Consider the following 14,939-nt stretch of genomic DNA (forward strand, 5'->3'; position numbering starts at 1 on the left):
AGCAACTACATGTTTAGATGGAAAATAACTCGACATTCCACTGAATTTCAGAGTGATTCAGCATGTTGATTTGGATAGGGAAAAAAGAGGCAGCTATCTTAGTGTTCCACAACAACAAAAGAGTGTTTTTCAAAATTTAAACTTTAATTAAAAAAAATAAAAATCAGTAGCCTATCTTCTAGGCAACCTCCATGTTAAAAGTATGTCAGCTTCTTATCTAACTCACTTGATTATGTTAATATTATGTCACCCAACAGAGTGAAGCATTCCCCACCTAACTGCCTGAAAAGAAAAATTTATTTTTATTCCAAATTCAATCTGTTAAGGCAAAATATGTACTTTTTTCCCCCCAGAGAGTAAGAAAAATGGCAAAGGGTGAATGGGACTCTCTTTTTCCAGCCAGAAGAGCTGTTTAATGAGTTAGTGAAACAGCAGTCATAAGAAAATAAGAACCAGGTAGTAGTATTGGGATGTCAGGTTATTAGACACAGACTGCAGGGATCATGAGCTCCTGTAAGATAACATGGAAACTTGACTGCAGAAAGGCTGCAGACCTCAAAAGAAGTGAAAATACTTGATAACACAGAGGTGATGCTGTGGTCAAAGTCTGTGAACAGCACCAGTGTCAGACAAGTGCACAAGAGGCAAGCCAGTATTAAATTCAGGCTACAAGGCAGGAAACTAAAATCCAAAATCTCAGTGCAGTTCTACATCCAAAGTCCAGGGGATGCAGGCAGAGATCCAATTCCAATGCAAGAAAGAAGAAACAGAACAGTAAGGAGCCATCTTCAGATGGCAGGACCAAAGGAACCTTCTGGGGCAAGATGCTGCACTGCACCTTAGGGATGGACTGCATCTCAACTCAAATGGTGGCAATGCCACTCTTCCTTGTCCTTCTCCAGGCATGTTTGTAGCTCCATAACCCTGCCCCTTCCCTTTTGCTGGGTTTAATCTCCTTTGATTCCTTAGTAAAACAATTCAGCTCTCTTAAACCTGTAGAAAACGAACAAGGCAAAACTAAATACGTAATATCCTAATCCTTTAAGAAGTTGAATCAAGTCATCTGGGGAATTAAATAAATGAAAATAAAGACTTTTTCAGAGAAATTGAGATGTCAGATTGAGTCAGCTGTCTTCTCACAAGTTCACCATGATGACAGTGCCTTTATGAAGTCAATGGACTATGTCAGAACCCACTATCCACCCTGACCTTATCCTTCCCCCATGATCTCTTCCATGAGGATCAGCACGGACAAGTCAGATATGGCAACAGACATTCTGAGCCCTTTTTAATTAAGAATGGTGTGAAACAAGGCTGCGTTCTCGCTCCTACCCTATTCACCGTCTTCTTTAGCATGATGCTCCAAAGGGCCACAGTAGATCTTGAAGATCAGGACAGTATCTACATTCGATACTGTAACGATGGAAGTTTATTCAATCTAAGGCGACTGAAGGCCCACACCAAGACCTTAAACCATCTTGTCCAGGAGCTGCTTTATGCTGATGACGCCGCCCTTGTTGCCCACACAGAAGCAGCTCTGCAGCGTTTAACCTCCTGCTTTGCAGATGCTGCTGAGCTCTTTAGACTGCAAGTCAGCTTAAAGAAGATAGAGGTCCTCCATCAACCTGCACCTCAGGAAGTCCCCCATCATCCCCACATCACCATTGGCCAATCAGAGCTCAAATCAGTCCAACAGTTTAATTACCTAGGTAGCCTCATCTCCTCAGATGGTAAGATTGACGGAGAGATAAACAACAGGTTAGCAAAGGCATACAGTGCTTTTGGAAAACTCCACAAAAGAGTATGGCGTAATAAACACTTGAAGAAAAGCACCAAGATCAGGGTTTACAGAGCCATAGTGTTGTCGACTCTCTTATACGGTTCCGAATCATGGGTCATCTACCGCCACCAGCTGCGTCTCCTAGAACGCTTCCATCAACGCTGCCTCCGTACAATCCTAAACATCCACTGGTCAGACTATGTGACCAACACATCTGTTCTAGAGCAAGCAGCAGTCACAAGTATTGAGGCCATGTTGATGAGAACACAGCTGCGATGGGCAGGGCACGTCTCAAGGATGAAGGACCACCGCCTCCCTACCTGCTCTATGGTGAACTTGCCACTGGCTGCCGCATGAGAGAAGCCCCGAAGAAAAGATACAAGGACTCCCTGAAACAACATCTCAACCTTGGCCATATAGATCACCATAACTGGTCTACTCTGGCCTCCAATAGGGAGGCCTGGAGACACACCATCTATAATGCAGCTGTCTCCTTCGAGAACACACGCAGGATCACCCTCGAGGAAAAAAGGCAACGCAGAAAGAACCGTGTATTGCAGAACACACCATCTAAGGAGTCTTTCTGCTGTGCTTTTTGCAATCGGATATGTCTGTCACGTATTGGCCTCATAAGCCACCAGCGTGCCTGTAGCAAATGTGGATAGAGCCTTCCCAAATCTTCGTTCACGAAGCCTAGCCATGATGATGGACTATGTCAAGAGTATGATTTTATCTTACTCCCAGTCAAGACTTCCCATAAACCAGTTCCTCACAGAGCTAACAAATAGCCAAATGTTGATGTCTCTCTGAAAAGGCAGAGTGATCAAGGTTTACAAGGACCAATACAGGAGTTGTGTGAAGAAGAAGCTTACCAACATACTTTGGTAGCATGAAGAAACTTGCTGGCAAACATGGATAACAATTATTATACCCAGAGAAGATAGACACAGAAACATCTTTTTCCCTATCCTGTAGATGAACCAAACTAGTGGGAAAAAAAACCCAAAAAGATAGATGGAAATACGGAGATTCGGGGAATTATGACATCTGTGTACTAATTTCAGATTTGTCAAGTGCTGTGAAAGAGGACTTTAGGTAGGTAATGCAACTTGATTAATCAACAAAAAGAGAAAACTTCTTACTTGTTACCTTCTGCAGTTTGAATTAAATTATTTTAAGCACTGGCATTCTCCTCTTCTTTGCATGATTATGAGCAAAAACCTGAACCATATCAGATTTTTATACACAGATATCTTTTTATATATATATGCTCTGTAAATTTTTGACTTAGCAAATTGTACTATCCTATTGGTTTTTCACTATTAATCCAAACTGCTTAGAATTAAGTTGTGAAATTCCATTTAGAAACTGCATCTATTCTCAATCTTGCATTGCATTTTTACCTAGACTTTATTTAACACAAGCAATTTACAATACAAAGACTATGCCCCCACAACATCCTGTAGTAAAAGCAACAGATTCTGATTTTCACCGAAGTCGCATGACAGTTTCTTTCAGGCCAGAACTTGCCACCAGATGTCATTGTTGCTCTATGTAACTTGATCAGAAAATATTTTCAGAATTCAAGTCAGTCTTACCTGAGTATAAAAAATATTTCTTGAGGTCATGTAAGAACCTTCCAGAAAATGGGCGACTACTTACAAGTATTAATGTTTTTACAGGTAATTAATATCAAACGAGCATATATACTTCTCCAAACTTGATCCTCAGCAAATGCTCAAGAAACTTAAGTCTTGAGAACCTTGGTTCTTACTAAAATGGCTGAAAACTGACACACATGAATACTGGCAATGAATTGTAAGGACAATCAGATGTGTAATGCAGCATTTTACCTGTGTGGTAGCTTGATCCAGTTGTGTTCTCATTTGAGTCATTTTATCTCTGGTTTTGCTCAGAGCTTTATCCTTCTCTGTTAATTCTAACTTCATTCTGTCCAGCTCCAGTTCAGTCTCTTGATGTTTATTCACATGGGATCTGTTCACTTTTTCTTGAGCTTGCAGTTGTTGTTCAAGGTCTTTAATAGTGGAATTTAGCTCTGAATTTTAAAACAGTAAAAATTAAAGATACTTTCTGCTTTGGAAGGTATGTCTTCCACGTACTCAAATTTCCAAGCGTCTTACACCTTCTAAAATATTTAGTATATTTGATAAGTACCCAAGTTCCTGACACAAGCAGACGCCCTCTAAAATGTACAGCAAGTTAAAACAAAAGTTTAAACTGCCTTCTACTACTACATGGATGACTAAAACTATAAAGATTTAAAGACAGCTGACTCTAAATCAGTAATTCCCACTTTATGAGAACACAGTAACATGCAAGCTTAGGAACAACTGCTGCAAAGACAAAGACAATTTGTTCCTCTGCTGGTGTGGTTTTTTTTGGTTTTGTTCCTGGTTTTAAACATGCAGAAACATGTCATTTGACATAACTATTATATTTTTTATTATTTCTAAAAGGAAAGATATCCACTACAAACATTTGTTTGGGGCAACTGTGAGTCTTTGCTTCCAGAAAGCTTTTCAAATATCGGGCATCTGTAAATGCATCATTTCATATTTCAATCTTTTTCATGTCTCAAAGCTAAACCAAGTAGTCTTGTCACAATATATATCAGCAAGAGTTTATCTTATCTTCCAAAAGCCATAACATAATTTACAGTAGAAACCATAAGTCAGCTACATGGAGCGTTATACAGAATTATTTTCGTTTTTTTCATAATTAATTTTCCTTTGTTAAAAAAATTCCTGTCTTCCTGTTTCTGAGTTTATATAGCTTCCAAGTTGAAAATGTCACCTAAATTATTGTATGTGTAGGTATTTGAATGAACAGTTTGGAGAGTACAGAAACAGTTAGTGCAAAAGCTGTCCAAAGAGTCTAAATAGTAGGCTTAAGCAAATGTTCACCTAATCCACAAGAAAACAACTACTTTCTCTCTTACAACTATCAGATATCAGGAATGAGAATTCCTTCCTGTCTATATGTGCAATACAAGACCATATCTTGCTTTTTCGTTGTACTTTTTGCATCATACTTCATTTTGTGCTTCCAGTAGCATCCCTTATGAATCAACTCAGTTATGCATTAAGCATGTTCAAACACTGAATTTTTAATATAATTATTGCTTAGCCATAAATCTCAATAGTATACAAAATTAAGGAAGCAATGTGATAGAACTTAACAGCAAAATGTAATGATATTCTGAAAAGTGTTCTAAGTCTGTTTTAAGAGAATTGCTCCATGAGCGGTGGGATTAATGGAGAAGGATATTTTTCCTTTTAGATGATGTCCCCTACTAACCCCAAAAATACAAACTGCTCCCTTCTGGTTCTCACACCCCTTACGTAGAAGACACCACAGCTTGTAGATAAGCTCTGAGCACTGGCTGATCATTGACAATAAACACACCAGCAGCCAACAGGGCCAGCTGCCAAATGCAACAACAAGTATCTTTCTCTTTTCCTTGCTAAAGCACTCATTTCAATACCTCACTTCTATCCACACATCAGCTTTCATGAAACCATATGGGAGACTGCCACTGGGTCTTGAAGAAATAAATCAGATACCTTGGTTCTGTGCTTTTAGCTGAATCACGAGCGAAGAATTACAATTCTCAAAAAAGCTGTTGTCAAACTCATTCTTCTCTGATATTATACTAGAATTTGTTTCTTTTTCCCCCAGAAAAGAGGATGCTGCAGAACTTCCCCTTGCAGGTGTTTCTCGATTTCTAGATGGTGTCTTTTCTTGTTGCCATGAAAACACAGATGAGGAAGCCTGATGCCGAGCAATCTCTCTGTGACTCAGAGAGCTTTGAGAATGAGGCTGATTTATTTTCTGTGTCCAAAAAAGAAAAGGATGCACCTTTACATACATTTCTATATCTAACATATAACTAAATAACTAATTTATTATTAAGTAGCTAATAGGTCATCATCATTTCATGTTGTTGCACTGTCACATCATCCACCAATGCAAACTACTGATTCACATAATTATTTTTTATGCTATATAAATTAAATAACTTTAGCCCAAGTATCCAAGGATAGCTGATACTTGTAAACACAAACCAGGATCTCCAGAAAAGTAGTTTTAGCTGTATATCTTTATAAGTGAAGTACACAGATTTTTGTCTTTTTCAAGAGATATCCCATTGTTCACATCCTAAATTTTTCAAAATTGAAGCCTATGTTTTTGCAAGCAAGTACTGACACAAGTAAGATGCAAAAAAGTGAAGTCTGAACTAACATATCTGATATCTTACCCACATTTATTTCTTCTGGGCAAACACAGGTAAATTCAAAACAGAATCATTTATTTAAACTTATAAACACAGAGTACCCCAAAACTGCAAGAATAAAATATGCCAGGTACCAGCTTGCAACCTCTTCCCATAGAAAAATTAAACAGAGCCAAAATAGTAGGGTTTTTTCTCCTTCTTAAATGCAAAAAAAAAAAAAAAAGAACAAAAAAAAACACCAAACCAACAAAACCTCAAACAGTAAAGACCCTATTGAATTTTTACTGGATTTTCAAATGCCTCTCATTTGAATTACTTTTTTCTTAAACTAAATCCCTAAACCATGTAATACCCAGTGTGACTTCTCAGTGCAATGACAGAATATAGTGTTATCTAGGAAAAACTGTGCCAAGACCAGAAATCTTCATTATATTGTCCAGAATGCTGTGTCCAATCCTGTAAAGTAACTTATTAACAGATAAAGAGCATAAAAACCTAACCATGCATGCAGTAATCATTTCCCTTATATGCCATTTAAATTTATGGAGTTTCTGAGACAAAAGTTTGAATCCAGGAAATTAATGGGGAAATTGATACTCATTTTTACTGAAATACTTCATGTGTGCTTTCTTTTTTGGACCTATTTGTATTTTGGCCTTTTTACAATACTCTTTGACAAAGAGTTCTGCCATGTAACACAGTGTTATAAAATAGGATTTGTTCTGAGCATGCAGAGCAGGTACTTTATGCCTTATGAAAAGTAGGAAAATGACCATTCCCTGTTTCCTCTCTTGATCCTCACTCCTCTTTGTACCATCCATTTGTACCATGTGTTTGGAGATGAGAGGAACAAATTGGCAAGGAATATTCAAGATGTGAGGGCCATTTGGTTACATATGGACAAAGAATGTTTTCTCATTAGTTCTTAATGCTTTCCCTAAAAAAATTCTCTCTCACTATTGCTGAACACAATATTGAAGTATTCAGAGAACTGGCTACAATGACTACTGAAATGCTTCCGGGAATCATGTAGTTAGATTTGGAATCTGAATGTATCAAGTATTCATTTTTCAAATTATATTTTCCATATGCATTACTTTACTTTTTTTTTTAAGCCAAATTTTACTTGTCATCTTAATTATTGCAATTATTCAGTGTTGCAAAATACTGTGTGGTCTTTAACCATATTATTCGACTCTTTTTCAGAACGCTAATGAATATGTTGAGTAGCTCAGTTCTCTTTACCAAGCCTTTTCAGGCTCCTCTGTTGATCGTTCCACAGCTTTAAAAACTGACTATTTATTGCCACTGAGCTCAATCTTTAAATTTGCAAGATCTCCCCTTATCAAAATTTTTCTCTTTTATCAATGCTTTGTGGATATCCAACAATATTATACTGAATCACACTTAACTCATACATTCTCTGATTTATTCTTAAAAAAACTCAAAAGGCCTGAAAATATATGAGGCATGATTTCCCTTTACCAGTAAATGGTTGATCTTTCTCCATACACCACACCTACACAAGCACCAATAAACATATTGGTTCATATTTCTAACAATTTGTCCAGGACAAAATGTTGGCCTGACTAAACTACACTTCCAGGAATCAGCACTGTAAATTATTTTTGTTATTTTTTTCTAATATCATCATCCTTGCCGCCTTCCAGTGTGGAGAGAAGAATGAGATAACTTGCAAATCACAGGGATTCAGTAGTCCCACACTGCAGTGCCCTATCAATTAATGAGTAAATATTCCCTGTATCTGGTGATTTTTTTTAATTACTATTCATTTTATCAATCTAATTTAAAACTACTTCTGACTTTTCAATTTGAAGCTATGCCACAGATTTAACCCCAGTGAAGAAAGGCTCTGATACAGAAAAGTTTTTAAACCTTTACATAGTAAATGCCAAATAAAAAAATTATTTCCCATTTTCTGCAATGGCTTTTTTGTTGAGGGCTTTCACAACTTATTCATCTTGTTCTCGGAGATTAGCTAATACAGTTCCTCCTACCTATGTGTTTGAATGATTTATGTGTTTCTATTTTCTAGGTATGAATTATTTCTTTCAAGTTTTCAAGGCTATTTTATTACGCTATCGTATTTAACTTGGCATAAGTGACCCTGTTTTCTCTTGTCCTTGATTGCATGAGACTTCCAGTTTTTGAAGGATGAGTTCTCATTTTTAATGTCCTTCTTTACTATTCAAAGATGCTGGCTTTTCTGAATTCTCCAAGATTCCTTCCAAATGACAGTACACACAGATTAATTCTCTCTCTTTTTCTTTTTTTTTTTTTAATTATAGTTTAGGCCATATAGAATATATTTCACTAGTTTTCCACTTCATTTTCCAAGTTTACTCAGTAGTTACTTTCTTAGATATCACACATACCATTTGTAAGAGGTACTTACCTTAAGCTGGATGGTTCTCAGCTGTAATTCTAGCTCTTTATTTTCTTGTACTTTTTTCTTGTATTTTTCTTCTAGCTCTTCAAACTTAGCACCTACCAAGACATGATGTTTACTTCTCAAAAATCTGCTTTAGTACATAGGTAATCTTTTCTAGCCTACTGCTATCACAGGAATTATAAAAATGAACAGCTATCAGAAGTGTCAGATCATGAGGAAGAAATTAACTGTATATACATTACGTTCGGTAATTTAGGACCTCAAACTACACTGGTGGGATATCTGAAAGTTACTATTAGAATGAAAACACAACTGATAAAAGTAGGGGTCCAAGGTCAGAATTTCATTTTTTTTAATCCCTTTCTAAAAAATACAGACACACATTAAAAAAAAAGATTTATATAACAGAGGTGTTGTTATATATATAAACGCACATATAGATTTCTTCTTTTCTTCTGAAGTTTTCCTATCAGCAGCTCAAAAGCATCAATATTGCCAAGAAATTACAAGAAAATAAGGCTGTATCTTTTCCTTGAGATTCCAAATTGATTTCCTTGATTTTTCAAATATAAGGGGAATTGGACAAAGAATTTGTTTAGGACTGATCCTAAAAAGAGCTATAAGGTCACTCCCAAAGCCTCCTTTTCGCCAGGCTAAACACCCCCAGGTTCCTCAGCTGTTCCTTATCAGATTTGTGTTCCAGACCCTTCCCCAGCTCCATTGCCCTTCTCTGGACACACTCCAAAACCTCAATGTCTTGAAGTGAGAGGCCCAAAACTGAACATAGGATTTGAGGCGTGGCCTCACCAGTGGCCCCCAGTACCGGGGGACAATCCCTTCCCTAGTCCTGCTGGCCACAAGCCTTTGGTCTTCTTGGCCACCTGGGCACACTGCTGGCTCTGGTTCAGCTGTCAATCAGCACCACCAGGTCCTTTTCTGCCAGGCAGCTTTCCAGACACTCTTCCCTAGCCTGTAGTGCTGCCTGAGGTTGTTATGACCCAAGTTTAGGACCCGGCACTCGGTCTTGTTGAATTTTATCCAACTGGGCTCAGCCCATCGATCCAGCCTGTCCAGATCCCTCTGCAGGGCCTTCTTGCCCTCAAGCAGATCAGCACTCCTGTCCAACTCAGTGTCATCTGTAAACTTGCTGAGGGTGAATTCGATTCTCTCACCCAGGTCTTGATAAAGGTATTAAACAGAACTCACCTCAATACTGAACATTGGGGAACATCACTAGTGACCAGCTGGATTTAACTCCATTCACCTCTACTCTCTGGGCCTGGTCATCCAGCCAGTTTTTTAACCAATCCAGACAGGTTTTTTTACCCTTATGGGTCCCTTCCAACTTGAAATATTCTAGGATTCAATGGTCTTAATGAATTTAAAACTCCAGCTTTCAGAGGAAAAAAATCTCCCCAGGAATACAATTTTAAATACAATTATTTAAATAATTTTAATCTAATCCCCATTTCAAGAATGACATGCTTAGTGGAATACTTGACATTGCCACTAACTGCACTCCTTTTCAGGTATGTATAAAGAAAGTAAAAAGAGTAAGAATGGAGTCTTACTCCCCAATGGAGTAAGACCGAGATGCCAAACCCACAGAACGTTTGTTCACAGCCCAGAAAGAGGTAAACAGCATGTGCAATATTGAACACATCAAAGTTTCTCAGCATAGAAAGCATAAGGGTGTCTGGCTACAGAATACTTCTCCAGTTAAGGAAACTTCCTTTTGCTTTTCCAAGTATTCAAGTATTCATTCAAGTACTTTAAATCTACTTGATGTCACTAATTTTAAGATAGAGGTGATGCTTTGAAATGGATAGTGTATAAATTGTGCAGGTTATCATGCACAATAATAGCCTAAATAAAATATAAATTTACAAGGGAATAAGATATATGACTGTTGACTGCACTTTAGTTAAGTACTTGTGGTACATGAAGAAAGAAACTTGCTCCCCACTACATGAAGGGAAGAGCTGATGCTAGGAACAGGCATTCAAAAGATTGTTGCAGTCTATTGATGGATGTTCCTATTACTATTCCATGTCCATCAATGTAGCAGTGAAAAGATGTAATATTTGTGATGTGTTCAATCTTCACTAATAATTTTTAAAATTGAAACCTGTGGTGCTACAAATTAGACACTCTCATAATAACCTGTATAATAGAGCCTAGGCAACTCAGTACAAGTGTAATGTTCAAAATACTCCACCTTCCAAGAAAACTGACAGTTAACTATTTGTGCTAGATGAAGAAAGGAATCATTTACCATTATTACTTTGAACTGGTGTTAAAGGAGCAGTAAAACTTTGCTGTGGAGTGCCACCGAGTGATACATCTCCTGCAATCGATGTTTGCTGACTCCTCTCTAGCTCACATTTGTATCTGTTTAGGATAGAAGCAGAAGCACAAATTAATACTGGAAACTAAAAGGTCAATTGTCTTTTTTTTAAGAGCTTAAAATATACACTAATACATTATACAATTCTAAGAACTTAGTTTAAAGATCAAGTCAAAATACATCCACTGAAAATTTTTAGGTCGCGTAACACAGGAATATGAAGAATATATTTTATTTAGAGTTTCAACATATGTGATCAACTACATAGAAGTCAAAGCTAAAAAACAAAACCAAAGCCCAAGTAGATGAAAATCAGTTGGAATTGCTTCAGGTCTCACTGTATGAAGCTGCAGTCCAGCTAAACTAACCCTGACCCAAAGCACTGTAAACACTGAGAATATTAAAATGCTTACTCTTCAGTAAACATCTTTATGGTAGGAAACACACAACGTATATGCTTATATGCTATGTTCCAATACTAAGCACTGAGAAAACTATGCATACTCCATGAAAATGGAAGGCAATAACTCTCCACTTGACAGCACAGTTTTCATGTATTCCATTTACATCACCACCGTAAACACCACAGCAGACCATGCATTCGAGGGACTTTTGTGAGCATGAAGAGTTACAAGCCCACCCAGCGAAACCATATAACTATTTTAGAGGCTACATAGTAACTTTCGTCCTCCTCAGCGAGCAGAGGCCGATAAGACAATAGTTCTAGGCTGTAGCCCATTGCATTAGTGACTCCACAACTTGCCTTTCCATTTTCCCCTCTTTTACAGCACACCACCAAGAACTCCTCTCCCAGTAGACTGCCAGTCGGTATGAAGTGGTAAATTATCAGGTATCAGCCTAAAACAAATGCAGCCAAATACAAAACCAGAAACAACTGCCAATAACAAGCTACATGTAGTAACTGCTGATCTTTTGTAGTGGACAGCTCTGTAAAGTAATATAATAGGAAGGAGAGAACTCAGCAAACTGGACTTAATTTTGGGAATAGATAAGTGGAACCTGTATCTTTAACTCACAATCTCTTTGGCCCAACATTTGACAGGAGATACAGAAAACATTAGTGTGGTTCTAGCAACTCTGTTGAATCTCACTAGATTCTTCATTGATGGATCCAGCAACTCCTTGCACAAAGTTGGTGTTTCCATGTGACACAAATTATTTTGTTGTATTATTTCTCACAGCAGTCAAACGTTTCAACTATCCTTAGTTTTCCCAAAAAGGGGCAAAGAGAAAGAAGAAACCCAAACAGAAAGACCAACACAGTTTCCTCTTTATTTGCTTCTATTAGGACATGTATGAGGCATGCCATGCAAAAGTTAAAGGAAGCAGACATACTTCAGGCCCTGAAAAAAATGTAAACAAACCAGAAAACCAAAACCCACCAAACAGATATAAATACCCCAAGCCATCAAGAAAGCTGGTATCCCAGACTTATCCCTCTCTGTGGCAATAATTCTGCATTACTAGTACTAGGACAATGGTTTATTGCATAGGCAGGACACTCAGCCTTATGACACACACTGTTTAAGAAATCCTTTTATTCAAGAATGGAGGGTGCCTCCAGTATGAGAGCAAGTTTAACAGATGAGAGGACTCCCTTCACTGTGTGCAAGTGCAAGGGATGGTAGATGTGTCTGCATCACAGAAGAGTCTTTTGTTGTATGAATTGCATTCCACCTCTACAGACAGTACACAAGACACTACCTCAGCAATAGCAGTGTTTACAAGTTGAGGTGTTATAAATTAGGCACCACTTTACCAAAGCAACTGGATTCTGTGACTCAGGCACAGGCCCATTACTTTTGGCAGCTTCCTCTTAGACTCCAATAGATGTTCATGCCTCCTTCTTTCAGTGCTCATGTTTTATTGGTAGACTTCACCTTACAGAGTGAATTGTCCATGTACTTTCCTCACAACTCCAAGTTCTTTGCAGGTTATTTTTACCAAGTATCTCAGTTGTGCTAGCTTTTTTGTTTGTTAAAAAAAAAACCAAAAACAACAACAACAACAAAAAACCACAGAATGAATGGCTCTATTTTCACATGACACTGCAGAATTCTCTTGAATTAAACAGGAACTACAGGTACTAACTGCTTCAAGTGGTACAAAGGCTTGTGTAGAAGTCTGTATATGCATGTGTCTGTATAAAAAATATTTTGAGATTTCAGTCACAAAATCTGAATGAAGTATGATATAAAGGGAAATTAAAAGACCATGAAAGACATACTAAACAATCAAAACATGTCAAAATAACCACTGCACGTAGGTCCTCACCTTTTCAGTTCTTGTTCTAGCCTTTCAATGTCTTTCTTGCTGGAATTCAGCTGACCTGACTGAATGTTGACCTGAGATTCTTTTACTTGAAGATCATGTGAAATTTTCTGCTTTGCTTTCTCAAGATTATCACACAATTCCATCAAGCTCTGGTTTTCTCTTTTTAGTATTGCAGACTCATTTTTTTCATTTTCAACCTAGTTGGAATATAAAGACATCTTTGAGATTATAAAGTCCTCTCCATCCTTCTGTGCAATTACAATTAATTTAGTAACACAAAGTTTACATAGTGTTATTTTCTTCCTAACATTTCAAAATCCTGACAGTTCTAAAAACCTTCAGATACACACTTTGTTTAACTATTTTCAGGTATGAAAAAAAACCACATTTCCTAAAATTCAACTCAGTGACTTTAAAAATTTTTATTTATTGACTAGACACAAACTCATCAAAAAACCCATTAGTCTGTAAAAACTAATAATCATTGTACAGTCCTTGTATAGTGAGTCAAGAGTCACAGCTTTGAAGATGGAGCCTGGCAGTAAAGATGTCCTTCTCCTCTCTGGAGAAGCATGTGAGGGGCAGGCTTCATTTTTGGCACAATATTATTCTTTTGACTGAAAAATAGTGAGTATTAGGTGCTGCTTCTGAGAGTTTTAAAGCTTCTTTTTGTTTGGAGAACACAGCAGTTCCTTGGAATGGTTGAAGTAAGTACCTGGAAAGTCATGGGGAAGAAACTCAAAAGAAAACTACAATGTTTAAGACATTTGCTAGAAAGTTGTAGCAACCTAAACTAAATAAAAGGCAACCTTTCTAAATCGCCTCTGAGCTGTAGTCAAATATTACAAAACAAAAACTGAACCAAATGGGTCACACTTGTCTGAAGCATGGCAGAACCCTGACCAAGAGGGTCTCTGGTTTCCTGGTTAGAGGGCTGACAGAGTAGAGTCAGACGAGGTGTAAAATTATAGCCCTAAAAATGAAAAGTAACACCGAATTCCAAAACCCCAGTCTCTACAGGGAAAAAAACAGGGAATTACATAAACCAAGTAAAAGATTATAGGTGTCTGTGGTCAAGGTGAAACAGGAAGACACTGCCAACTCTGCAGGTCTGTTATCTAAAGCAGGCCAACTCATTATCAAGGTTTTTAATAGGCATAACAATAAAAAATTTATTTTCCCAGTCATAAAGAGCTGTAGGAAAACCTCAAAGTACACGTAAACACGTGGAGGTGGACAACCACGCCAGATAGGAAGAAGGAATTCTATTAACAATCAATGAGAACTAAGCAAAGGGGAGAATATAATGAGTATGAGGTAAAATGAAGATAAACAGTTAATATTTCTATGTTACCTTTCCCATCAGTCAGTGGGAAGAAACAAAACACTAACCCATCCCCTAACAACAACCAGCTAATAAATCTTTATAACTGCATTTGGCATGCAGAATAGCATTTTAGGTTACCTTTTGTTTCTGTTTTTGCAAAGCTGCCTCCAAAGTCTCTAACTGGTATTGTCTTTGCTGGCGCTCCTTTTTAAGTTTATCGACTTGACTTTCCAGCTCGTGGATCTTCTGAAGGACTCTGGGGGAGAGGCCTTCTTTCCATTCCTCCACAGCCCAGCTCATATTGACCAGATTCTTGTTTCCAAGAACTATGCCTGAAACACAAAGACAGCTACAACTAGACCTTCAAAAATATTAAATAAGCTTTGCTTTTAAATTAATTGAACTTTTAAGCTTAGCAGCGATTAGAATGCAGCATTCCATAATCGTGCAGGTTTCCTGATCTAAACTTTAAATATTAGTGCTTTAAATAAAGCACCAATTTATAAATATTAAGTCCTATTT

At 37.5% G+C, this 14,939-nt stretch overlaps 1 protein-coding gene across 2 annotated transcripts in view; it reads right to left on the reverse strand.

Moving 5' to 3' along the window:
• CENPF (centromere protein F) overlaps positions 1-14,939 on the reverse strand; it is a 40,728-nt gene that overhangs the window by 25,261 nt on the left and 528 nt on the right. For both annotated transcript variants that reach the window (XM_064648242.1, XM_064648243.1), the window contains exons 2-7: positions 14,556-14,749; positions 13,091-13,287; positions 10,724-10,839; positions 8,452-8,543; positions 5,365-5,632; positions 3,634-3,836 (exon numbers count right to left, since the gene is read on the reverse strand). In XM_064648242.1, coding sequence (XP_064504312.1) covers positions 3,634-3,836; positions 5,365-5,632; positions 8,452-8,543; positions 10,724-10,839; positions 13,091-13,287; positions 14,556-14,717 — 1,038 coding nt within the window. In that variant the 5' untranslated portion in view covers positions 14,718-14,749. The remainder of the gene's footprint in view (positions 1-3,633; positions 3,837-5,364; positions 5,633-8,451; positions 8,544-10,723; positions 10,840-13,090; positions 13,288-14,555; positions 14,750-14,939) is intronic.

The sequence above is a fragment of the Pseudopipra pipra genome, chromosome 3, assembly GCF_036250125.1.
Source record: "Pseudopipra pipra isolate bDixPip1 chromosome 3, bDixPip1.hap1, whole genome shotgun sequence".
In the NCBI taxonomy this organism is placed as follows: Eukaryota; Metazoa; Chordata; class Aves; order Passeriformes; family Pipridae; genus Pseudopipra; species Pseudopipra pipra.